This window comes from Telopea speciosissima, chromosome 4 (assembly GCF_018873765.1).
Source record: "Telopea speciosissima isolate NSW1024214 ecotype Mountain lineage chromosome 4, Tspe_v1, whole genome shotgun sequence".
NCBI lineage: Eukaryota > Viridiplantae > Streptophyta > Magnoliopsida > Proteales > Proteaceae > Telopea > Telopea speciosissima.
In genome coordinates this window covers 3,298,751-3,325,842 of record NC_057919.1, presented here as the reverse complement: position 1 = coordinate 3,325,842, position 27,092 = coordinate 3,298,751, and the positions used below count along the sequence as shown (strand labels likewise).

General features: G+C 39.5%; 2 protein-coding genes across 2 annotated transcripts; both read left to right on the top strand.

Moving 5' to 3' along the window:
• The first annotated feature begins 5,117 nt into the window (after positions 1-5,117).
• LOC122657480 (lysine-specific histone demethylase 1 homolog 3-like) lies at positions 5,118-14,368 on the top strand. The gene is made up of 8 exons (XM_043852191.1): positions 5,118-6,165; positions 7,723-7,864; positions 8,107-10,380; positions 10,558-10,651; positions 11,473-11,969; positions 12,444-13,160; positions 13,303-13,377; positions 13,557-14,368. Exons 1-8 carry the CDS (start codon positions 5,249-5,251, stop codon positions 13,620-13,622), a joined length of 4,782 nt encoding a protein of 1,593 aa, XP_043708126.1. The 5' UTR covers positions 5,118-5,248; the 3' UTR covers positions 13,623-14,368.
• A 3,336-nt stretch (positions 14,369-17,704) lies between these two features.
• LOC122657481 (V-type proton ATPase 16 kDa proteolipid subunit) lies at positions 17,705-26,036 on the top strand. The gene is made up of 3 exons (XM_043852192.1): positions 17,705-17,865; positions 17,995-18,280; positions 25,599-26,036. The coding sequence occupies exons 1-3, from the start codon at positions 17,787-17,789 to the stop codon at positions 25,729-25,731; spliced, it is 498 nt and encodes a 165-aa protein (XP_043708127.1). The 5' UTR covers positions 17,705-17,786; the 3' UTR covers positions 25,732-26,036.
• The last annotated feature ends 1,056 nt before the right edge of the window (positions 26,037-27,092 follow it).

Here is a 27,092-nt window from a genome sequence, read left to right as displayed (position 1 = left end):
CTCTGTATATATCTGATGTTATAAATAAAAATGGAGAAGAGAAAATTAGCTGCTTCCAGACTTGGGATGTTTAAATTAATACATTCCTTAGCAACAAATTCCGATTGACAAGGAAGTAGGAAGTTGCACAACAAACTCCTACTCACAAGGATCACAACGAGAAAAATAAGGAAAATGAAAACGGATTTCGTTGCCCAATGGCCCTTAAATGGAATCTTCTCTCGATTGTAACCCCATTATAGTAGGAGCATTTACCTAGACGAGGTCTCATGGTTTTTCCCTTTCGTCAGAGTTTTACGCGATAAAATTAGTGTGTGTTTTTAACGTGTTATAGAGCACATCAATCTTGAAGCAGTTGTTTCATATGCTCAAAGGTCAAATATTTGGGGCACACAATCTCTGCTAATGGTGTTGCAGTGGACCAAAACAAGGTTGAAACAATTCTTCAGTGTCCACTTACCATCAAGTTTGAAATCCCTTTGTGGGTTTCTCAACCTAACAAGCCATTATAAAAAGTTTGTTCAAGGCTACAACAAGCTTGCAACACCCCTCGTGTGTTGGGATTCATGTAGAACTCCCACTTTTAAAACTAGCTCTAAAGGACAGGGTACCCAAATCCTTATAAGCCTTCACATCAGCTTACTCACATCCAATGTATGATCAATTGCTTTCGCATGAAGCCGCAATAATCTCCCTCTCCACACAAGATCACAGATGGGAACTTGAGATTTTTCATTAGGGAATTTGTCCATCCTCCGAGGCACACTAGAGTTGCCATACCTTGGCTCTCATACTATTTATTGGGGAAAAAATCAGTTCTTTCTCACCTATTTAACGGAGATATGTAATGATAACAAAGTATGCGCAAAATAATAACACACTGAAACAAATCAAGCCAATTGCAAAATCATGCACCAATTTTAACGTGAAAAAACATTCTAAGGCAAAAGGAAAAAACCACGGGACCTCTTCTAGGTAAAAGATTCCAATATAATAAATAATAGAATTGCAAGATCTTATTTTTAGTCAATACTAAAGGGTACCAAACATCAAGAGAAGAATTCTCTCTTGGATCACAAAGCATCTCACAAACAAAAGTGGATTCACAACAATATAGTACTCTCACCTCGAAACCTGACATAACAAATACGGGGGAAATCATAGTACCTTCTCTAGTTCCTTTAATCGAGAGAAATTTGTCTTCTCGTAACCCATGTACGAAGAACAAGAAACAATACCCAAGAGGATTATTATCGTCTCCTGTTCCCTGCCCGATACAGTGGTCCAGTTCCACTCATAGGGAGCCGGAAATGACTATCTAATCCCCGGCCCGAACGCACTGCCCGAGGAAGGTTAAAACGCCATTTCCACCTCCCTATGAGTGGAACTGGACCACTATGCCGGGCAGGGAACAGAATAGAAAAAAAATTCAAGTTTTTCCTCTTTTAGCTTCTCCACTCACACACATTTCTAGAGATGAAATAAAAGATTTTTTTTTGGTAAAGAGAGGAAATAAAAGATTACGACACTTCATAGGGAAAAAGAGAAAAGGATTCGCACAACTATATCACTAATTCTCGCTTACCTCTTTGTATGGAAAGAAGTACAAGGACAGCGTGAGAGGGAGTGATTTTCTCTTCACCCTATCAACTAGCGTGACAAATAGATCACAAAATACCAATTAGTTTTAGTAAGAAGACCGGGAGAGATTGAGTAAATCACTCTCACCGCCACAACAAACAATCATGTGGATCCCCCTCATTAATGTGAGGAGGATCCCAACATAATTCTCTCCATTTGCGGACCAGGATCCTCGGCAGTACTGGTCTGGCGGTGGTGCACATTAGGCGGCACAGCAGAGGCCATGTGGATGTGCACCGCCGCCCCATTGATATGAAACGGAGGAGAGCTCCTAAATAGGCACACTAATGAGCTCAAACCTATTTATATGTTTCCATGTCTAGTAGAAAGCATATATAAGAGGTAAAATTGAGAGGAGGGTCCAATCTTGAGATGATTAATATTTGAATATAAATTATAATGAAATTGCAAAAAATTTATATTAAATGCAAGGATTAGGGATATGAAAAGCGCAAAAGCTCTGTCCCTTTGCAAAGGGAAGGAAAGGGAAGTGAAATGAATATAAAAAAGAAAGGAATGAGTTTCCCTCCACCCCGATGAATGAGATTCCATCCACCGCGGGTGTGGAATGGGTGGGAGAGGGCATCACAAGGGTGTTTTGGGAAAATACTAAACCCTAGGATGGTGGTTGAACTGTCCTTTATGGGTGTAGGAAAACTTTCTCCAAAGAGAAAATAAAAAACTATTGTAATCATGATCATGTAGCTGCCTTAAACTCTTACTAAATTTAGCGATTTTCTTTTGAAGTGGAATTTACTTATTAGAACCAAGGAATTTAGTTGCAAAAATGTCGTAATTATAATAACGAGATTTTGAATGTTCTGGAGTTCGTTACACAATCATGTAGTTTTAATGAATAACATTTAAGGACCTTGAATTGTTGTGGCTAGTTGTTGGGATCAATCCCACCTTCAACACTTCTAATCCTCCGATCACGCATTTTCCAAAAAAATAAAGTAAATCCATCGTTCGATACAACATGTCCGACTGCAAGTTACTTCTGTTCAAACAGAGAGCCTACTCACCATATCCTCTTATCACACATATCCAAAAAAAGAAATTATATCCATCGTTCAATACAACATGTCCCACTGCAAGTTACTTTTGTTCAAACAGAGCAAACCTACTCACCACCATACATATGGAGAAGGGTTTCTAATGATGCCGAACTAGGAAGGCCACACCAATGGGAGGTGCGCGAACGATTTTGTCAGTAAGGATAGAGGAGAGAGAGTGTCAGGGATGGTCACCCAGAAGAGACACTCTGAGAGAGTTTCTCACTCGTGCATTGTGGGAAAACTTTTTCCTATGTACTCACTATACATACGGGGAAGGATTTCTAAGGATGCCGAACTGGGAAGGCCACACCAATGGAAGGTGCACGATTGATTTCGTTAGTAGGGATAGAGGAAAGAGAGTGTCGGGAAGGTCACGGAGGAGAGAGACTGTGAGACTTTCTCACTCTGGCATTGTGGCAAAACTTTTACCTGTGTACACATATACATATATATATTTTTCGAAATGAATACAAAGGATTATTGCCCTATTGGAGTCAAAGGAGCAAGAATTTGCAGAGTAGACAAGGGAAATAGGTACCATTAACAAAACCCCAAGAGACAAAAGTAAGCTCAAAGAGTACTTCGCGCGATCAAGCCCATCCAAGTTTTGTCTTTCCGCGCATTATTTAGACCGGCTAGGCCAAAACCAAAAGTCGTGGAATAGACTAACGTGCGCACTTCCTTGGTTTCGGCAGATCCATGAACGACTCCATTACCGGAGCTTCGACGCTTGAACATACGCAGGTGCGGCTATTCAAATCCCTTCTGTTCAAGCATAACTGTAACGGAACCTTCGGTTCCTTTTTTTTTTGTTTTTGGTTTTACAAAATTTCCCCCTGTATTTTGTGTACAGTAGAAGAGAAACCCTCAAAGGCACTTGCATGGAGAAATGACTGTTTCGCAGGATCTATCTTGATTATTTTAGTTTGTTTATCATTTCTGTATATCTGTGTGATGGGGGTTAAAGTTTTGGTATATGTTTGATGGTTAATGGTGGTACTTTTGTGTGGTTGAAGAACAAAAACCATATGAACGATGACGGTTTTCTTTCTATTAAGGAAGGGATGGCAGGTGAGGGATTGTGTTCTAAATCAGTAGAAGGGTTGCATGTTGCGTCGGACTTCAGTGGTACGTTAAGGTTGGAAGGAGAGTCGCTGTCTTCGAGAGCTAGGGTAAGGGATACAGATATGGATGGAGAAGGAAATAAATCTGTTTCGAAGAGGAGATCGAAGATTATTGAAGTTCAAGTCAATTCAGATAATGATGATGAACCCATTGGGTCTCTTTTCAAACTGAAAAGGTCTCGGAACCCTAAAAGGGCAAAGCCTGGACTAAATGGTGGTGAGGTTGAACAGGTAGAGGTTAGGGCAGAAAAATTTATGGTTGAAGGTGGGGATATGGATGATACCTTGGCCAATTTCAGGAAGAAGTTGAAGGGCCCAAAGATGGGTAAAAACAGTGGATCTGGTAGGATAAGAGGAAAGGATTCTGTTTTGAGAGAGGGGGTAATGCTGGATCGATCTTCTTGCAAACCTTTGACGGGTGAGGCTGTATTAGCAAAGTCACCTGAGAAGCTGGTCGAGCAAAGCTTGACAACTGGTATTGGTGTTTCATCCATGATTACCAGGAGATCACGGTCCAATTCAAGTGCAAAGTCGGCCAGGAAAATAAACAAAGTTGAAAGTGGGATTGACATGGTTTCTGGGAGAAGACAAATAGATCCAGTTGTTCAAAAGGAGACTCTGGAAATTCAGAGATCTGGTGCTGATACTAGTATAGCTTTTGAGTCAATGCAAGGGGACTCATTATTTTGTGTAGCTCAAGAGCTTGCTTCTGCTCCTGAGATTGACATAGTGAGATGTAATGATATTAAATATTATACATCCCCTGAGGGAATTCCAGAGAATCCAGAATTTCAGTCAGCGAAACATGTTGAAGAAAAGGCTTCAACAGTCCATTACTTGGAAAATTATAGAGAGACCCCAGGGAACCATGATAATTCAAACCAACTATCTTGTGGTGTTTCTGACGACTGCGGCAATGTCCAAGAGTCTTGCACTGCTTCTGTCCAAAAGCTTACTGAGGAAACTCACAGGTTGCAGGGTGGATTAAAACAATGTACAGAAGGGAAACACGGTGCTTGGGTGCATGATGTTGTTGGAAAATCAAGCATGGAACCTGTCTCAAAACTGATGGAGAAGATTGGTGTGTTTGATGCTGAAGGGTCAAACGTTCCCAAAGATCTTACATCATCTGTTGCTTCAAGATCTGCTGAAGTGTGCCTCAAATTGGATGGAGCTTTGGATGAAACTTCGGATGTCCTAAAGATAACTCAGGAAGCCGCTGGGTCTGATAATGAATATGATCACTCAAGTGCAGTCCAGGAAGTTTGTTCCCTTTCCCTTCAGACACCAGTAAAAGAAACGTGTAAAGAGAACACTGTGGAACATAGTAATTGTTTGAACAAGCCTTCTGGAAGTACCTTCTATGAATTAAGCGAACATGTTGAACAGTTATCTTCTCCACCCTACAAAACTCAGAATGGGGAAATGACAAGATCTACTGAATTATTTCAGTCATTCAGTGGAAATTTGTTGAGTTCCTTAATGAAGTTGGAGGACATCCCAAAACCTCAAGACAAGCCTGATCAATTTCCTGATGAGTTTTCAAAAGACCAGCATGTTCAACTCCATCCATCTTCCTCTGCTTCTGGTTCAATGAGGAAAGAAGGAACATACAAACATTATGATGTTCCAAATCAAGCTCTGTATACATCTGTGGACTGCTACCATGATTCCATCTCTATGCGCACAGAAGATACCTCTCGATCTGATTGTGGTTTAGGTCCAGTTTCTCTGCTTCCTGATATGGTTAGAAAATCCGATTCTTCTCATGCTGTGAATCATAAGGAGGAAGCACCAGCCACTGTCCATCCATTCTCTGATGGGCCTATGATTGGTTCTGATACCGCTATTGAGAAGCAAAATCAACCTTTAGATGATGCCTTAAAAGGGATAAATGTTCCAAATAATGATTCTTTCTGTGTAAAGGAAGAAGCCAAGGGAACCTGTTCTGCATCCATACATGCAGAAGAAATTTATCCAGATGATGCAGAAGTAGCACCTGATCCTGTAAACAAGGATAAAAAACTTTCACAGCTGCAGCGGGCCATGCGTAAAATTAAAAAGCGTAGGCATGGAGATATGGCTTATGAAGGGGATAATGATTGGCAGGTTCTTATGAGTGAGCAAGGATCTTTGGAAAATAATCGTGTTCTTGATGGTGATCAGCCTTCTAGAATCAAAGACAAGTCCGGTTCTCCATCACTTATGGTTTCAGAGGCTGACAGTGGTGCGGCAGCAGTGGCAGCTGGGTTGAAAGCTCGTGCAGCTGGTCCAGTTGAGAAAATTAAATTCAGGGAGGTCCTAAGACGCAGAGGTGGGCTTCAAGCGTACCTGGAATGCAGGTTTGTTATCTTCTCTCATATCTAAAGGCATTTTACTCTTTAAGGATTTGCTTACTGTGTTGTAGTTGTTTGGCATCTTTCAAGTTTGTTGGGATTGTGATTTTCTGTTATTCAGACTAGCAAATCTCCTTTATTGGCTTTCAATTTTTGGGCACTGGTTTTACTCCCATTTTTTGCTCTGAACACTTCATCTGTCTTGTGGCTGGCAAAAGGTTCAATGTAGTGTCTGGAAAAATTGAAGTGGTAATAGTTTTGCTCTACTTTTGATGATGTGGATTTTTATTTACTGCGGCTTAAGTCACTTTGTCTGCTATGTTACCTTGTTAGCAGCGTGGTGTGATGTGTAGTTCAAAAACTCGTTTCGCCTCCGTTGAAATCTCGAATATTTTGGTCGAGTCGAAACGAAACGCAAGTTCAAATTGAAAAAAATGCAATATTTCAAAATTTTCGGAAATTTCGATCATTTCAGCATTTTACATCCCCAAATGGCCAAGCAAAACTCATAGAAAAATACCATATTTCGATGAAATTTCGGTATCTCAGAAATTTCGGTCAGACCAAAACACCGAAATGAAACGAGATTTTAAACCTTGGTGTGATGTGATGCAATCTCAACATCATGGTTGGTATAATTTATTTTTTCAAAATTTTGGCATCTCCATTGACTGAGTTGAAGATGACATGCTGTTCTAGATTGATGCATAAACTTTTTCCCATTAATCCTGATCATTATATATGTCATATTTTGGATATCTAATAACTGTATTGGTAGGGGAGAACAGTCTCCTAAAACAGTTTACATTCTGGTAAAAGAGAAGGATTTGGTGGCCATACAAAATTAGGGAGTAATGTATTATGCCTAAAAGAGGCTGTTTGTCACTCGCTAAGATTGATATCTAAAAGAGGAGAACTAAGGACTAAAAAAGGTGCCTCCATACTCGTATCTAGCACCACAACACCATTATCCCTAGGGAGATCTAAGGCATTGGTAGGCATTACTTAAGAGATGCTATTAGAGGCCTAGTCTAGAAACACAATTGTTTGTCTGAGTAGGCTATGTGGCAAAAGACCATTGACTAACTCCTTATCCTTTTAGAAGATTTGGGACTTTTCAGTTATAGTGGTTGATTAATTCATTTACTTCTCCTGTTGCTTCAAAATTCACCCGTGTGTATTGAGATTGAAGATTAAAACCTCTATGTTTTTCAGATAAATTAGGTAATGCAAATTTATTATAAAAATTAGTTAATGTAAGGATGTGTGTATGAATGTATATAAACTAGGCCAAACGCATGCATTAACATGCAAATGCATAAATTATGCATGTATGGGTGTATATAAACTAGGTCAAATGCATGCATTAACATGAAAATGCATCAACATTAAGAACTGTTGATACACTTGTGGTGATTTTATTGATGAAAGTTGGCAAGAATCATGGAGAACTCTCACTTTGTTAGGTGTGTATGTGAAATATACATTTTGAGGCATAAGACTATTTATGAAATACTTGTAATTTCTGATCTGTAGTTTGATGAATAGATCATTGTTATGCAGGAATCTAATCTTAGGCCTCTGGAGTAAAGATATGAGTCGCATCTTGCCTCTCATAGACTGTGGAGTTACTGATGTTCCTTCCAAAGATGAGACATCACGTGCATCTCTCATTAGGGAAATATATTCATTTTTGGACCAGAATGTAAGTTTATTTCTTTGTTAATGGATTTTTTTTTCTTTTTTATTTCATGAATATGGATAGGATTGGGTGAATATTAATATGGCGATTGTATTGCTACTTTTGTTTTTCCTGCTTTTTTGGTTTCTTTCTCATGCTTAAGCTTCTCGATTGTCTGAGATTGAACTTGTTCTTTTTGAGGGGTATTGATTCTCATCTTTTGTAGTCTTTTATCTTAGTTGCAACTACTGACAAGTCTTGAACAGGGTTATATCAATGTCGGAGTTGCTTCTGAAAAGGGTAAAGCAGATCCTCATGCTAAGGCCCATTATACACTTTCAGAAGAAAAGCTACCGGATGAAAGGGTTGGGGCCCAGGTTGCTGATTCAGAGGATGGAGTTGCCTTCATTCTTGGTCAGCTTAAGTATTCTGAAAATCTTAGTGAGTTGAAGAATAATATGTTATTTGATGATGCAAAACTGATCTCAGAAGCCACCAACAATGGAAAGCCACATGTGCCAACCATGGGACGTGAGTTATCTACTCTGGAGTCAGAAGAACTCATTGTTGATAATGGCAATGCCACTGGTTGTGTGGATGCTTTGAGTATTGATACATCTAGTGATATTGTGGATGGTGGACCAGATTCTATTTTAGCTACAGAGCCGTTAAGGGACTCATGTGGGGTTAAGTCTGCTGTAATCCACCCTGTAGAGGTAAATGATGGCATGCAATGTGATTCAGAAGCTTGCAAGAGAATCATTGTTGTGGGAGCTGGCCCTGCTGGCTTGATTGCAGCTCGTCATTTGCAGCGCCAAGGCTTCTCTGTCACAGTTCTTGAGGCTAGAAATAGGATGGGGGGTCGTGTTTATACAGACCGTTCATCTCTTTCTGTCCCTGTGGATCTTGGGGCCAGCATTATTACTGGTGTTGAGGCTGATGTGGCTACTGAAAGAAGACCAGATCCATCCTCGTTGGTCTGTGCTCAGTTGGGCCTTGAGTTGACTGTATTGAACAGCGGCTGCCCACTTTATGATATTGTAACAGGCCAGAAAGTACCTGCGGATTTGGATGAAGCCCTTGAAGCGGAGTATAACAGCCTAATTGATGACATGTTAGTTCTTGTTGCTCAGAAGGGTGAACTCGCAATGCGGATGTCACTTGAGGATGGGTTAGAATACGCTCTAATGAGGCGCCGTTTGGCTCGACCAGTTTCAGATGCTGAAAATTTTCAGTTGCATACTTCAGAGAATGCTTCCTCTGAAACTGGAACAACTGAACACCAGGATAAAATCAAGTCTAAAGATAAGATTTTGAGTCCTCTTGAGAGGAGAGTAATGGATTGGCACTTCGCCCACTTGGAGTATGGCTGTGCTGCTCGGCTCAAGGCGGTGTCTCTTCCTTACTGGAATCAGGATGAAGCTTATGGAGGATTTGGAGGGGCGCATTGTATGATCAAAGGGGGTTACAGCACTGTAATTGAATCTTTAGGGAAAGGGGTCAGTGTTCTCTTGAATCACGTGGTGAAGGAAATCTCTTATAGAACGAGAGACTCTAGAGAAAATTGTGAAAAGTGGAGCAAAGTCAAAGTGACCACCACAAATGGAAGTGAGTTTGTAGGAGATGCAGTTTTGATCACTGTGCCTTTGGGGTGCTTAAAAGCAGATACCATAAAATTTTCTCCAGCCCTACCAGATTGGAAAAAATCTTCTATCCAAAGGCTTGGTTTTGGTGTTCTTAACAAAGTGATCTTAGAATTCCCAGAAGTCTTTTGGGATGATACTGTTGATTACTTTGGAGTAACTGCTGAGGAAACAGATCAGAGGGGCCAATGCTTTATGTTCTGGAATGTCAAAAAGACTGTTGGAGCTCCTGTTCTTATAGTCCTTGTGGTTGGTAAGGCAGCATTAGATGGACAAAATATGAGCTCATCTGATCATGTGAATCATGCTGTAATGGTTCTTCGTAAACTTTTTGGGGAGGCCTCAGTACCTGACCCAGTTGCATCGGTTGTGACAAATTGGGGCATGGATCCTTTTAGCCGGGGTGCTTACTCCTATGTTGCTGTAGGATCATCAGGGGAGGACTATGACATCTTGGGTAGGCCTGTTGAGAACTGTTTATTTTTTGCTGGTGAAGCTACCTGCAAGGAATATCCAGACACCGTAGGTGGTGCGATGTTGAGTGGCTTACGAGAGGCTGTACGTATAATTGACATCTTGAGTACTGGAAATGATTACACAGCAGAAGTGGAAGCAATGGAAGCTGCCCAGAGACAATCAGATAGTGAAGGAAATGAATTTAGAGACATGTTGAGGAGACTTGATGCGTTTGAACTCTCTGGTATCCTATACAAGAGCTCATTGGATGGAGCACAGATGTTGACCAAGGAGGCTTTGCTAAAGGATATGTTCTTTAATGCTAAGACTAGTGCAGGACGTTTACACTTGACTAAGGAATTATTGAATCTTCCTGTTGAAGTTCTGAAGTCCTTTGCTGGGACTAAAGAAGGACTTAGCATACTCAACTCATGGATACTGGTAACCGATTATCGATACTTTTTTGTTATTGTTTATTGTGTGATTGAGTCTAGTTGATTAAGTATTGCACCTTTCCCCACCTCTTCTTTTCTTCTCTTATAATTTTTTTCCACCATTTGTTCATGCTTTCAGCTGAAAATAAAAATTGTTGAGACAATGTTCTTTCAATTTTAACAGGATTCAATGGGAAAAGATGGAACTCAACTGCTGCGACATTGTGTTCGCTTGCTTGTGCTTGTGTCAACTGATCTGCTTGCTGTCCGTTTATCAGGTAAGTGCGTTTATAGTTCTTTTGTTTGGGTGAAACATAAAAAATTGATTGAGCATTCTTGGTTTGACTGCTTTATCTTCTCTGGACTCATATATTGTTCTTTCACCATGTTAAATGGATATGGGTGTGGATAACGGAATCTAATAGGCATGGGGAGTTGGATTTGGCAACTCCCAAACAAATATGTTTTTTTTTGGGGGAGGGGTATCAGCTAAAAGTTTTGACACATTTTAATTTTTATACATATCCAAATTTCTGTAGATGCAGAGTTATCAAAGAGATCAGATATATTTTTTTTAACGTATATATACAACGACATTATTTGTGTTGTCTTTACAAGAGGGTTGACCTTGGTGCAACGGTAAGGTTGCTCCATTGTGACCAAGTGGTCATGGGTTCGAGTCTCTGGAAACAGCCTTTCCGCAAAGCAGGGGTAAGGCTGCATACATTATGACCCTCCCCAGACCCTGCAGTGGTGGGAGCCTTGTGCACTGTGTACGTCCCCTTACATATTACATGTCTAGGGTAGTTATAATTTATTATGATAAGGTGAGTTGCACTTCTGCTAAATTCTTTTAGTAATTTTTGTTCCCTCTCTCTCTCTCAAAAACACACAGCACACATTCTCTCTCACACCTGAGTTGGTGCCGTTGGTGTTTTACATAGGTCAGAATTGCTTAGGCAACACAGCCATTATGAATACTGCATTGTAGTTCTCCTCCCCCGCCTGGGGTCTCTAAAGTAATGCAATTTCATTTTATTAATACTGAAATACTTAAGGCAACTTAATATTGTCTTTTGCTTTCCCTTTGCTGGTTTAGGTGTAGGAAGGACTGTGAAGGAGAAAGTCTGTGTACATACGAGTCGTGACATTCGTGCTGTGGCAAGTCAGTTGGTCAGCATGTGGATTGAAGTGTTCCGCAAAGAAAAGGCTGCTAATGGCGGATTGAAATTACTGAGTCAAGCAACTGCTCTGGATTCATCAAAGGCAAAGGCAAAGTCATCAAAAGATTCAAGTTTAGGAAAGCCATCTTTACGCAATACTCATGGCACACCTGAAAATAGAGGTGCCATGGAGGTTCCTTCATCAGGAGCTCCTTCCAATGTAAATATTAAGAACAATAAGAAGATGAACTGCAAACCATCCAAACTGGAAACGGTTACTGACTCAAAATCAGAGGTTTCATCACGATCAGAAGGTGTTGTACAGGGGTTGGATTCTAAGGTTGAGGACAGCAGTGTTGCCATGTCTGAAGAAGAAGCTGCTGCCTTTGCGGCTGCTGAAGCTGCTCGTGCTGCCGCTCTTGAAGCTGCAAAGGTCTGTTTTTTTTTTCTCCATTGTGTCTTAAATACAATAGTAAACCTCTGGGTGCCTAATATAAATGGTAATTTAATGAAAATTGTCTGTTTCTCTGAGGGGCCCATTTTTTTCTGAATAAGGAACCCGTGTTAATCATCCCTTGGTATATAAGGGATTAATGTTTGGATCACTTGCTTGATTCCTTTGGTGGATTTTTTTGAATGCATTAAATGAGGTGGTACTTGTTATCTGATTATGTGGATGTGTCTAGGACATCACCTTGATAATTTGTGTACTAGATTGCCTTGGTGGTTTTGATGCAACCTTGTGTGCTGCTTGTACCGCTATTATGTTTACCACAGTGGTGTATATTACTTCCTAGTACCCTAATACATACTATTTAATTCTCTTTTTCCAAATTCATTTTCCCTTCTCTTAGTTGCTTTCACTATGGACATGTGTTATATTTGTCTTTAAAATTTTATCTTGCAGGCATATGCATCTTCAGAAGCAGATTGCAGCACATTACGTGAGCTTCCGAAGATACCGTCATTTCACAAATTTGCCAGGCGTGAACAATATGCCCAAATGGATGACTCAGATCTTAGGAGAAAAAAGTGGTCAGGGGGTGTTTTGGGAAGGCAAGATTGTATATCAGAAATAGACTCCAGGAATTGCAGAGTTAGGAACTGGTCTGTGGATTTCTCTGCCACCTGTGCCAACCTTGACAGTTCGAAAATGTCAGGTGACAACTATACACAAAGGAGCTACTCAAATGAGGTTGCATACCAACTGAATCTTGGAGAGCATTCAGGGGAAAGTGTAGCCATTGATAATAGCTTTACAAAGGCATGGATTGACACTGCCGGTAGTGGAGGGGTGAAGGACTATCATGCCATTGAAAGGTGGCAGTCCCAAGCAGCAGCTGCTGATTTGGATTTCTATCATTCAACTGGACATGCAAGGGATGAGGAGGACTCAAACACAGCCACAAAACTGCACACTGGAAAGGATGAGAGACAGGCAGAAGAAAGCTCTGCTTCACGACTCTCTGAAAGCAAGCTGTTGGTGGAAAATCAGCGAAGAGGAGTGGAGCGTATTAAACAGGCTGTTGCCGATTATGTGGCATCATTGCTCATGCCTCTATACAAAGCAAGGAAGATTGATAAGGAAGGTTACAAGTCAATAATGAAGAAAAGTGCAACTAAGGTTCTGTTCATGACCATTGTACTAGCCATTATCCTTTTTTGGGTTCCTCTGAATTTTAATGATGATATATTTGTCTGTATTATGGTGGGATTTCAACTGCTTTTTTTTCCCTTGATGTTAATTTCTTTTTTGGTTTGGTCAGGTAATGGAGCAGACAACAGATGCAGAGAAAGCAATGACTGTTTCTGAGTTCCTCGACCTCAAGAGGAGGAATAAGGTATCCTTTTAATATGTTTCTGTGGTTATATTAATTTAAATGGGGCTGCTTATTTCCCTTGCCTTTCCTCTTGTTGGAGTTGTATGTTCTATTATGCTGAAAAGAATTTCTAGTCCTCTACTGGATTATTTCTCTCTGGGTGGTAGCATTGTCAATATGTTCTATTTATGAAATTGCAGATTCGTCCCTTTGTGGACAAGCTGATTGAGAGGCATATGGCGATGAACTCAGTTGCGAAATCATGAGTCTGAGGATTAATTGGGATGCCCAATGGTTTATGGGCACCCTCTTCCATGAGACATCAAGGTGTGCCCTTGATTCCTTCTCAACCGCTTGAACATGTCATTTGTTGGGAGGGGGGGGGGGGGGGCACTAGATTGCAACTGCAGATGGACATGTGTTTAAGATTTATATTATCTGCCCGTTGAACAGTCAACGATCCAACAATTGCAGTGCAACTTGAAAATGGGGGAAGGGCCTGTTTCTTTGAGATTTAAGCCCATCTCCATTCATGCAGCATTGGTAGGTCTTTTCATTATGTGCAGAAATTTGGCCATTTGCAACTTTGGCCCTGAGAGGTCAACAACATAAGGTGAAAGGTTGAGCACTAGACACCTCCTGTGTATAAACATTGAATTACTGGCTGCAGCAGTTTTCTACCTATCAGAAGTCCTCTTTTTTTTTTTATATACAAAAGGTTGAATCCTATTTTTTATCTGGGGATTCTCAGACAAGAGATATTAGATCTTTAATTTCCCCTTTTTTCATTTAATTTTGTACAGCTCAAGATTATTTCTGACATAAACAAGCTTCCGTTAACAATTTAACTTGTTCTTTCTTGTGCCTCATGTAGACGGTTCTAAATTTGCAGCAGTCTTTGTAAATTTGTTTCTGGTTATTGAAGAAATGATCTGTATTAATTGGGTACCAAACTGGAAGAATGTTTGTAGCTTTTGCATCTTCATTTTCCTCTTTGGGCAGATTGCATGGATGGTTGTATTTTCTACCTCAATCTCACTGGAGCCAATTCTACATTGCTCGACAGTTTTGATGCTGGTAAGTAAGCTATCACCAGCAGGACATTGCTGCAAATTTTGATTTGCATACCTCATTTATACTGTTTCCCAGGTATGAGAAAGACATTGAATTGATACAGTACAAATACATAGTCTTCATATTCAAGGTTTTAGTATCCTTCCATATCCGATGATACTAACTGATACGTATCATATCTTTATGATGCCGATACTATATGGTACTGATACAATACTTAATAATATTTGGTATTAGTACATCAGTACAAGTAAGAAACCACATCCTTTATATATAATCAATTGAATGTACTTGTCTCATCGTATTCTGTTCGCTTTTTACACATGATGTATTTTACATATCTATTTATAGTGTTTTATGCTTCAAAACTGTATTTTGGATATATCCTTAGTATCTTCCATATATTTCTTGGTCGTTTCCATATGTATCTAGCATATCTTGCATCTTTCCAATACAATACAATACGTCTCTTAAAATCCCTTTCGATTCGATACCTGATATTGATACTTTAAACATTGTTCATATTCTACCGTGAAACTAAAATATCATTACATCTACAATGCTTATTTTGAAATGTCTTTGAGTAACATAGCATGTAAATTATTGAGACCTGTATAGTTAGAAAATACGATCATCTATGCAGCACTTGTAGGTCCTTTCATTATATGGTTTCGGAAAGATATTTAAGATTGAACTCATATTCTGTACTTGTGGTGCTGCCTGTCATCATTGTTCTTGGGATGAAGATGTCTTCTGTTTGTTGGCAGGAAAATATATCAGATCCTATATTTGAATTCTGCGTCTGTGTTGTTTGTGGGAGATGGTTGTGTTTGGTATGCATTATTGAAATAGATTTTGGGTCTAAAACACATTCTGTAATCCAATTCTTTCTTCTTTTTTTTTTCACTTCAGAATGCATTCTAGACACAGAATCTATAGTGTTTTGGTGTTCATTATCGGAATAAAATTCTGGGTGTAGATTGTATAGTGAAAACCGCATCATCTCTATTTTTGGATCCTGAAACTGTGCTTGGAACTTCAGTTTCAGTGTTTTGTGGTAAAACTGTTGGCCAGAATCACAAGCTCTGCATATGAAACATCAGTGGATCTAATCAACATGGCGTCTCTGAGAGCATTCCCTTATGTTTCTATAACCCTAGAATCCCACCCAAACTAGAAGACCTTTGAGATTGATTAGTTGGTTGATACGTGCTTCACTTGTCCGAAAAATGGCCGTTGGTCGATCAGGTTCAGCCATTTATTAGACAAAGTCAACATACAACAGAATATAGTGTTGGAGGAACAAAGGATTAATTCTAGCCCCCTACGCATCAGGCATGGGAACTAGGTTGTACCCCAGGCATTGGTATGGCCTCTACCCAACAATGGATTTGTGTTGGAACACAGCTGCTTGTGGGTTTTTCGTTATTTTTTGGTAGAAATTTGTGGGTTTGTCGTTCACCAACTTTTATAGTGTCCTTAGAATACCTCACAGAAGTGCTATTATAAAAATATCGGGAGCAAACTGCTGTTTGGTCGTGTGGTCCTACACCAGTGCGGGGTTTAATGGGAGCAAGTGCTTAGACATCCATCATGGAACTGATGGGTCGGTTATTTGCCATCCCTTGTGACTATGCGTAGGTCGTGCGACCAAGCGGCGTTCTTTTTTTCAAAAAAATATTTATGCTATGAGCAATGCTAGTAGGATTATCAGGGTCAGCTATTTAGATGATCTTTAGAATGCGTTTAAACACTTGATCTCCCCAATATGTTTTTAATATTAACCGAATTGAAAAGTGACGTATAAGCTGTGTTAGGCTTGGTAAGACTGTAAGAGTGTTGTTTCTTACGTGTGAGACTTCATAGTACATTTTCACTCCTTGGTTATCTGACCTTTGTAATTCAGATTCTTAGTGTTGGACATGTTTTATAAATATATAAGTTCACATTTTACAAAAAAAAAAAAGAGAGTTCTTTTATGCTTTTTATTTTCCCTTTGGTTTAAATAGAGAGAGCTTTCCAAGGCAGTGAAAAATCCTGCAGGTTGTTATGGAAACCAGGGGTTAAAAAACCCAGAATCAAGAGCCGGATCGATAAGGATAGGTGTCGAAAACGGCATATTCCAAGTATCTATGGTTTTACCATAAAAGATCAACCCAAGCCCAGATTGGGGAGAATCAGACCAAATTCTTAAAACCCTAGGGATACTCCAATTTCTTTCACCTGTATAGAAGATATTTCTCCACTACTTGTGTGACCCTATGATTGAACATTAGGCTCATCATCCTTATCATTCAGTAACAAATATCCTTCTTGGATTCAGTAAGAAGGTATAGATACGTACGATGAAGGGATTCTTTCTTCTCTCACCATGGGTGAAAATTGGGTTGGCAATTTGGCATTAGTTTTTCTTTAAACATTTTATAGTGTAATAATATATAAAATAACTAGCAATGGTCAACGCTTCAGCTCCCTAATGTCTCCTAATAATGATAGTAATGGGCACGTTGAACAATTGGAGTAGGTGCAAGCATCATCTTGGGTGGGATTTGCAATTTTCCATGGGGGTAGTGTGATACTTTTGCATATTTCTGTGTCTTGGCACAAAAACCTCCAAAGGCCACACGACCAGATTAGCATTTGTTTTCCCTAATGGATTATTATCTTTTGGTGTTTCCATTCCCCTTGTCTTCTTAATGGGTGGGAAGCGATTAGTGCTGATTTTGATTCGGATTGAATCTAAATTGATCGGAAAAGAATAGGCCAATCTGTGAATCAGCCGTATCAAATTGTCAGAAGTCGGAATCAGGGGCGATTCCCAAATCCTGATCTAAAAAATACGGTATCGAATCAATTGTATCGGCCAATTCATATAGATATTGGTCATATTTTGATCCGATATCAATATCTACTTGATCCCGTATCAGTTTGGGGTGTGGGACGGTTCTAATTAGGAGTAAATCGGTTTGAAATTAAAAAAAAAAAAAAAATCAGTTTCAAAAATAAAATTTTGATAAAATAAGGGCCAAATCGTCCAACTCTGCCTGATACGACCGATCGATATCGGTATCAGGTTTTTTCTACCCGGTGTTCTATGGAATTATTTTTTTTCGGTAGAAGTGTTCTATGGAAATAAAAATAGGTAATGTGTTTTTTTGCTTTCGAACGAGAGAAAGCCTGATATTTTATATTCGAGGGGTCGATGTGCCTCCATGCTATAAAAGATTCCAATTCTGAATCTGCTTCGACGGAGAGAAGCGGTTCAGGTAGAGGAGGAAGAAGGTTCCTGCGTTAATTCTCTACAGATTACAGATAGTTCAAGAATCCTCAGATCTGATCGTAATTTCTTAAAAAAAATGTCATCTACCTTCAGCGGCGATGAAACTGCTCCATTCTTCGGCTTCCTCGGCGCTGCAGCTGCCCTAGTTTTCTCCTGTAACCGAACCTTAACCCGGATCCTGGATCACCATTTTTTTTTTTCCTTGGACTTATACCCTTTTGTGGATTTGGATTTTGCTTCTCTGAGTTCCTGATGTGGATCTGGGGTTTTGATCGCTGTTTCAGGTATGGGAGCTGCTTATGGAACCGCAAAGAGTGGTGTTGGTGTGGCCTCCATGGGTGTTATGAGGCCAGAGCTTGTAATGAAATCGATCGTTCCGGTCGTTATGGCTGGAGTTTTAGGTATTTATGGGCTGATTATTGCCGTCATCATTAGTACGGGAATAAACCCTAAGGCCAAATCATATTACCTTTTTGATGGTTATGCACACCTTTCTTCTGGTCTTGCTTGTGGTCTCGCTGGACTCTCTGCTGGAATGGCGATTGGGATCGTTGGTGACGCTGGCGTTAGGTATTGCTCTCCCCTGATCTCTATTTCTTTTTTCTGATTTCATTTTGATCTTCTGGTATCGATACTGCCTGTTGCAATTTCTTTTGGCTGGCTGTTTCAACCCTTTATCGTATGTTGACACATAGCCTTTAATTATGTTTAGAGCTACCGGTGGATTTGAGTTTGTATATTGAACACATAAAAATCACATATTTAGTGATCTTTTGCTAGATTTCTCCACCTTTTTTTTCTTCGGTTCCTTTTGATTGGACTTGAATATTTGCATCTGAAAGTTTTTCTTTTCCATCTCAAAACTTAACTTCTAGGCTTGGGGCTTAGTCTGTTGCTATGCCACTGTTGATCTTTTATTACTAAAGTGCTGGTTTGGAATTGAAGAGTGTATTTTTCTGATATTGACGTGTTGTTGTCACAGCCACTCTCTTGCACCTGGAAGCTAGGTTTTTTTATTTTCCGTGTTTGATTAGAGTTGAGAGTTGGAATCTCACCCTACATCCAACTTTCACTTAATTTGGGGCAGGTGGAGGGGTCAGGAGCGGGGTTGTAAATTTGGAGTCAGTTTAGTTTTCTTATGCTCTTACATGTAGAAATTGTTGGTAAGTAAGGCCTTCTCAACTGTGTGTACATAATAAGCATATATGCAAATACTGAATCCAAAATAAAATAAAACAAGTAGCCACAAGCCAAACCCCAACACCAAAATTAATATGGAAAACCCTTCAATTTGAAGGGAAAACAACACGGCAAATCTGAGAGGGCGTATGCAATGCACAAGGCTCCTGCCACTGCAGGGTCAGGGGAAGGACATACATGTACGCACCCTAACCCCGCTTCGTGGAAAGGCTGTTTCCCTTTTCACAACCACAACCACCAAGTTGCAATGAAGTAACTTTGCCATTGCGCCATGGCCTCGGTGCAAATCCGAGAGGAATCCACTAAAATCAAATGAGGATGACAATGTTTCTCTTCTCAAGTTGTTGTCAAACTTGGGATTTACAACAAGAATTAGAGAAGAACAATATCACTTAAAGAAATACAAGGTTACCTCACAAACATTAACAAGCTGTCACTATCCCACCTAAAAAATCCCCAAATATATCTCTTAATAGCTTGGAAAACAACTGAAGGCACAAACACCAGTGCCTGTATGTGAAAGATCATGAGACATAGTAAAAATGGCCCAAATGTGAAAGAAAATCTCCTGCAGAAATTCCGCACTTCAAGAGAGAGAGCTTCAAAACCTTTGTTTTGTCTTCTTAAACAAGCTTGTCCATTCCTCTCCCCAAACCCTCTCTTTTCTCTTTTACCACTCTTCCTAAAAATGACTCTTTGTTTTCTATAATCCACTAAAGAAAAATGGGCTGGCCTTCACATGGGGTTTGGACCCCACATGGACCAACTCCGAACAGAAATTACCCTTATGTGCTTTCACGCACTTGGGTACTCATTTGAAAGCTGGCTGTATTTCCATATTGGTGGCCATCTTTGTTTCTTGGTGGCATTAAGTCAGTTTCTTTTTCTTTTATTTTTCTGTAATTTTTTTCCTGATTGAGCATTAGTTGTCTGGATTGCTTGTTTGGGCGCTTAATTGCTGCTGTTTCAAGTCCAACAAGAGGTGGTATGAGTTATGGGATATAAAAGACCTGTGGTTTTGACTTTTAGTGGTTGGTGCCCCCCCCCCCCAACCCAAAAAAAAAAAAATTTAAAATAAAAAATACCCTATCAATATGAAGGTCGAAGACAATGTCTTCTCAATGAAGCTATTTTCTATTTTAGCTGCTTTTACTTGTTCGTAGTTTCTTGCTTAGTCATCTATTGCAGTCCTGGTTGATGTTGGTAATTTAGTTGGTGCTGATTGATTAAATTAAACTGGGGTTGTATTTCATTATTTGATTTTCTTTTTTTTGGTAAAAGATTTATAGTTTTTACATTGAGCCAGTTGGAAGGTTTTAATCTAGAATCCTGCTCTTTATGTTATGGATTCTAGATAACCTTTTCTACACTTAGCCACACCGTCAAAATCCATGCACAAGTTTGATTTCTCCCGATTAGTCAACTTTTCTTGTCCAGTAGACTTCTTATATCATGAGAATTTATGACTGTTTGCCTGAATTTGAAACACTACGATGCTTTGATGGAGGCTGGGATCAACCCATTACATAACCAGTTTGAACTTGAGATTTATTTTTGAAATTCAGAAACCCCCCTCTAATAAAATAGAAGGATGTAACTGGTGCTACCCTCTAATTCATTTCTCAAATCTTTTCTTTTAGTCTTCCTTGTCGAACAGAGTTGGGTTCAGGGCATGGGTTATATCTTTATGTATCTGATACAGGGCTTTTAATTCTTCAATTTTTATTGTATATATAATATTGGATGTTTTGTCTGCATAGTATATTATATCTTTTATGTACCTGGTTATAGCTGGACTTTGATTGGGTTGTCAGACACTGATGTATATTTACGTCATATTGGCATGGTTGGTAGGCACTTTTTGAAATTGACCAATGTCTTTACTTTCTATTTGCTATGGGCATCCACCAAGCCTGTCCATTGATTTACTTAGCCCACATCTGTGTTCTAACTCCTTGTTAGACAATATCGAATTGAACCACCATTTTTCCATAGAGCCTTCCTACCCCCTTATTTGAATGAAAATATAATACATGAATAGTCATTCGATGAAAAAGAATTGAAATATTTCATTTCCTGTCGGAATAAACATATAGATTTAATCACTAGGATTATTAATTAATCACGTGTCAGATCATAGTACTCCTGTCCCCCTCCCCACCCCACCCCCCCCCCCCCCCAAAAAAAAAGAAAAAGAAAAAAAGAGAAACCCTTAAAAGTGAGCCCCTTTGCGGAAGAACTTTTCAAGTGATTCCATTCTCTGTTGGAGGATGCAGAAGTGCTTCCTTGGACCGGCACAAACCCGTTTTGGAACCCAGATGGAGATGAACTGGGTCCAAATTGGGTTTTGGTCTAGTAGGATATTGGATTAATTTGCTTATTTGAGATCATCTTGTAATCGTTCTTTCAGTTTTGGCCACCATAGTTGTCAAGGCGTCCAAGCGCCTTGGTCACCTATGCGGGCGCCTTGGTTGCTTTGCGTCTGGACCCCCTTCAACGCCTTGGGTCACGTAGACACCTTGACAACTATGTTGGCCACTATCTTTTTTTATTGACCCATTTAGAGTTTGGGTGGGCCCATAAACGATCCGAACCAGGTTTTATTGGAACCCTAGATTGTATCATTGAGGCATTGAGAGGTTGAAAAGAGTTGTTAGGTCCAATGGAATTGTTGAGGTTTTGGTGTCTTGACTATATGGGTATTTCGGTAAATTTCTTGTATAAGGTTTCGCGATAAATCTGTAGCAAGAGTTCTTTCTCTGTATTGAAAATCTGTGAGAGGTGTGGGGAACGAGCGATTGTAACCCTATTCTCCATTAATAGTGAAACATATCTCATCTCACCGTGGACGTAGGCAACCTTGCCGAACCACGTAAATCTTTGTGCGCATTGTGTGATTGTGTTTGCGATTTCCATTCTTCTCTGCATCGTGTTAGGTTTTACAAGTGATGGGGATTACTATGCCAATTTTGGTCATAAGATAGTTCAGGGGATAATTGGGGCCAGGTTCTCAATGGTGTGTGTAGATTTTTGGTCAATTGGGTCAACTGGGTCAACTGAGGTTTGCTGGAGTGGTGTTGTCATTGTTGGCAACCTTATTATCCATATTGGTGATGCGGCAGTGGTATTTGATGAGCTGGAAGAGCTGAAATGGTAAAATAGTCACCTACATGGCTATAAGGGTATTTTGGTCATTTGGCAGGGTTACAGGAGTACCCGCACTTGAAGAACACCATTTAACAGCTTATTAAGTCCTTATATAGTGTTTGGCAAAGGGGCGAAGCAGCAGGTGAAGGTTTCATATTGTTAAAGTTGTGATTTCATAGGTTCGTGCATTGGTAGTGACTTTAAGGTCATTTTTGGAAGATTTAATGGCATTTCTCGATGAAGTGGTCTTCATGAAAAATGAAGTTCGTCGAGTCACGGTTCCAACCCAACTGGTCTCGCATCTTTTCAATGTCGGATGAGAAAGTTACAGATTTTTCTATGTCAATGCGCAAAAATGGAGCAAATCTGGCATAGGCAAAAAGTTTTATACTTAGCCAATTTTTTGGTCGTTTTTTTTAAGTGCTACTGTCAACAGAGGTATCCCATTGTTTTATAAAGTTACAGAATCATGGTGGCCATTGGATGTTGTTCATCACGAGCTCTTTGATTGGCTTGCCCTTGATGGTGCAGGTGCTTGGTGCTATGCGATACACCATAACATTGTTCCTTAAGAGAGTAGTACAGTTGTTGAAGCTTGAATTTTGTTTTGAGCAAGTGTTGTACAGCTGTCACAATTTTTGGAAAGTATTTTCTCGGCAAATCTTGAAACCCAAGTCGTGCCTTGCCGATTGTCACGAATATTTTTGGATATTACAAATTCGTCCTCCACTTGCCATTTTTGTATCTTTCAACTTTGGAAGGCAATATCTCTCTCATTCGGAGTCCAAATCAGTCGCCGTTTTTTTTTGAAAGTGCATATTTTTTCAAGGAGAACATACTGGAAACGTGAGAAATAGCAGAAAAATTACAGAAGCGTCAAAAACAAAGAAAAACCTTGCTTGAACAATCGAAGATGCTACTTTGAACATTGGAGATCGTGCACGACATCAGGCAAGCTTCGAGCAGTGGGTTAGTCACGGGATTACTCAGGGAGAGGTAATCTTTTGTTTCACAAGTCCTATTTGATATTTAGGATTTGATTCATGTTGAAAGAATCCTAATTTTTGTTCATGTTATTGGGAGGGACTTATAATTGAATTTTTATATTCATATTGTAATTCCATTCAAGTTGGGGCTTGATTGGATTGGGGTTGTAGCCCTAGATTTCGTTGTCGTGGAGTCAGAAGCAGGTGTTGTAGCACCTGGGCTATTGTAGTAGTCGAATTCGAGTTGAGTATTTGAGGAAATACGAAACCCTTACGGGTATTCCTCTGTGGATGTAGGCAGCTTGGCTGAACCACATATATTTTGGTGTACTGTGTGCTTGTTATTTTGTTTTCGTATTCTTGGAGTGTGTTTGCTGCAGAGTGGTGGTGCATTGTCTGGTAGACCTGGCCACACAGTGGTTGCGAGGTGGACGTGCATGTGTGATTGGTAATTACGGGACTGCCCTGGCCAATCTTTGTGTGTGATTGTTATTGCCACGGGATTCAGTTTGGAAGAATTTTTGAAGACACTGATTCACCCCCCCTCTCAGTGCACCTGGGATTATCATAGATTTTAGCAAGCACTGGAGATTAGTGAGTAGAGGCTGAGGGGTTATGGTTTGGATTAATGTTTAGAGAGAGAGAGAGAGAGATGGTTTGTTGCTGTGCATGGTCTGTGGGATTCAGATTTGGTTGTATGATTCAACCGCTACACTGGTGAGACAGGTCTGTGGGATTCAGATTTGGTTGTATGATTCAACCACTACACTGGTGAGACTCCAATACTGCTGGTGGAATTCCAGACCACTACACTGGTGAGACAGGTCTGTGGGATTCAGATTTGGTTGTATGATTCAACCACTACACTGGTGAGACTCCAATACTGCTGGTGGAATTCCAGCTAGACGAGTTGAGACATCTGGTCATATTCTTCTTCTCCATTAACCCTTCAAGTAAGTACTATTCTTGATTTAATCCGGTATCCCTTCTAACCCCCCCCCCCCCCAAAAAAAAGAAAAAAAGAAAAAGAAAGGGGTATCCCATTATTTTAAAACTTTTCTGTTTTGGAGACTTCGAGTCAATACAACTGAGTGATCTCAGATTCATCAACCACAGGTCATTCTATACCTGCTCACGGTTTTAGTTTTTGGATCAGAGGTCAATTGACTAGAGTCCCAAATTTTTGGAACTCTATCCAAAGAATTTTTTTTTGTCTCTGTTAAGCCATTAAATTCCTGCTGCAATCTCATTTTATTTTCTGTGACTTATCAGTAGTTCTATTTACTGTTATTACTGATATTACACCTCAAGTCTGATCAGTCGTAACCTATGGCGTTTTTTAAGCTTTTCCATCATTCTACAGGTTTTTGGACATCCTACCTCAAGTAAGACACTTCCATAATTCCTAATATGACCATTGGATCTGCTTTATATTTTGATATCTTGTTTGCTAATTTAAGAACTGTTGTTGACCAGAAGCTTATCTCTATCAGTTAATTATTTGCTGAGATATCTGTGTTCCTAGTTTTTAGGATCACAAGTTTCTAATTCTCTAACAGTGCTGGCTCTTGAAATCCAACCATTGGATAGAACCCATCTTTTGAAGAGTTGTTCCTTATTATCTGACTTGCTGATATATATTGCTATTAATTGTTCTTGAGTTCTTGGTTATTTGTCACATCATTGTGAACCTGGTTATTTGAGTTTCTGAAATCTAACCCTTTAGGTTTCTAGAAACCTATCAGTTTCGCTTTGAGCCCTAGGTTGCTAGTGTATAGCGTAGCATATTGTATCATTTCCCTTTATATAATCTAGCAAAAAAATTTGACGAAGATGGAAAGATTTAGGGACATATCTCATTGTTGAAGTTTTAACCCAAGTATCTCTTTGCAATCTCTTCGTGGGTCCTTTAGACAAGCTTGGAGAGGTTTGACTCAATGATTTGCAAGTTTTTAAAGAAATTTGAAGCATTCTTGCAATTTTGGACCCAAAAAAAAAAAGAATATCACAGTGCACAAGGCTCCTGCTACTGTAGGGTCTGGGAGGGGCAAATGTACGCAGCCTTAACCCTTGCTTCGTAGGAGAGTCTGTTTCCAAGTTTTGAACCGGCAGCCAACAGGTTGCCATTCTGACATATTTCCCTAATTTCTATAATTTCGACTCATTCTGCAATTTTTGACTCATTTCGATTTGAAATTTGGTATTTTATACTAAGGAATGACATTTTTTATTATTTCAACCAAAATTTCAACATTTCGACAAAATATTATATTCTTTGTATTTTGCTTGTCATTTCTTTTCGAGGCCCATTGGGACCAAAATATTTTGCTGGAACTTTGATATTTCGGTTGAAATTGCAAATGATGGTCTGGGTATCTGTAGTGCCTTCTTGCCTAAAGAAAGCATGTCTGTTCTGTCCTCTGATGGTTAAAATCGAAGTTCAAGTGTTTAGTCCGATCTGTATGGATCAAATGGAATGATCCTAACCCATAGTATTTTCACTTTAAATGAAAAATATCGCTGCCCCTCTGATTGTCCTTTCGAATATTTTGCAGAGCTAATGCACAGCAACCAAAACTCTTTGTTGGAATGATCCTGATTCTCATCTTCGCCGAAGCGTTGGCTCTTTATGGGCTCATCGTTGGTATTATCCTTTCTTCCCGAGCTGGTCAGTCCAGGGCAGACTGAGGAATAGGAGAACCTTGCGATTTCTGTGTGACTTATTGGTATCATTTGGAAGTTCATGTTCTCTGCGGCCTAGTAATGGTAATTCATCATGTTTCTCTATCGACAAAAATTCTTCAGTTGGAACATGATTGCTTCGCTGCCTTCTTTTGTACTGGTTGTAGAATTAGGAAGGAGTTTTTCTTGTCAAAATAAAGCTTGGGAAGCTTTTCATTTATTGATTGCTGTATTTTGCAAATATAAGTACTAGATGGTGTAGAAACTGTCACTCTGGATTAAAGAGTCTTTGTGGGTGGTTTTCGTGCTCAGCTCTACCTATTCCATCTCGCCTTTTAATTACTGAATTTTCTTATTGACAGTCTGACAAATAATTTGTAAACTTACTTTTTTGGATGCTAAGCTAGCTAAGGTAATTTTAAAGTTTGCAATTGCACTAGGGTTGAATTGCAACTAGAGTCGGTGGTTGGATTATTGTCCCCTTCATTTGCTCCCAATTGGGGGTGGTGGGTTTGTTTCTGTTATTAGACCAATTAAATATTTTCGCAAAACAATTTGTAATGCTTTTTTAAAGTTAATTGTGTGACTTCTAAATGGAAGTTGAGATTCGTATAGGGTATGTAGACTGAATATGGTGATGGATTCAGAAATTTGGTCTGGTAAGATATTAAAGATTAAACTCAAATTCCATTTCCTATTGATCTATGGTCTTTTTTTTTTTTTTTTTTTGGTACAAGGGATGAGTAGCCACCGAAGTAGGGACCCTAAATCCCTCAAGTTTTGGCAGCCAAGCTAAATTCCAGATATTGATGGATCGGTCATCTCTGACTCTCTAACAGATGATGTTTTGAAGTTTAGGTAAAACAGTCTGCAAACCATTCCAAATCCAGGAACCTTTGGGCCAAACAAAGTTCTTTTCAACGATAGAATGGAAATATTTAGACTTAAGAATCCTTGCCCACAACCTGTTAGGTTTGGAAATTTAACGCTATCGAAGCTTAAGAGTAAGGGCCTATTATGGATATGGGTTTGGCGAATTCGTAAGCCACCATAATGTTTCGGGTTACAAATAGAAGACCATGAGATTAGGTGAAGACCTTTTCCAGATTTCTGGTTCCCTCTTCAAAAGTTGGCACCAAGTTAATCCATTTGTTTAGGCAATTGATTTTGGAAAGAGGAAACGTGACATGAGATAGGAAGAAATTGAGCTCAATACAGATTTTATTTAAAATGATTCTGGCATCCTGTAAGGAGATTACGCTTCCATTTCGACAAACAATTGCGCACTCGAAGAACCACTCGATTGAGATACTGAATCTTAGAACAGGGTGTTAATCTCAAGAACACACCTGATAAGAGTTTTTTGT

Coding starts and splice junctions, on each gene's coding strand:
- LOC122657480 (XM_043852191.1), top strand. CDS start 5,249: ATGACAAGATCTACTGAATTATTTCAGTCATTCAGTGGAAATTTGTTG. Junction 13,161..13,302: donor TGAAGAAAAGTGCAACTAAG/GTTCTGTTCATG, acceptor TGGTTTGGTCAG/GTAATGGAGCAGACAACAGA. Junction 13,378..13,556: donor ACCTCAAGAGGAGGAATAAG/GTATCCTTTTAA, acceptor ATGAAATTGCAG/ATTCGTCCCTTTGTGGACAA.
- LOC122657481 (XM_043852192.1), top strand. CDS start 17,787: ATGTCATCTACCTTCAGCGGCGATGAAACTGCTCCATTCTTCGGCTTC. Junction 17,866..17,994: donor AGCTGCCCTAGTTTTCTCCT/GTAACCGAACCT, acceptor TCGCTGTTTCAG/GTATGGGAGCTGCTTATGGA. Junction 18,281..25,598: donor GTTGGTGACGCTGGCGTTAG/GTATTGCTCTCC, acceptor AATATTTTGCAG/AGCTAATGCACAGCAACCAA.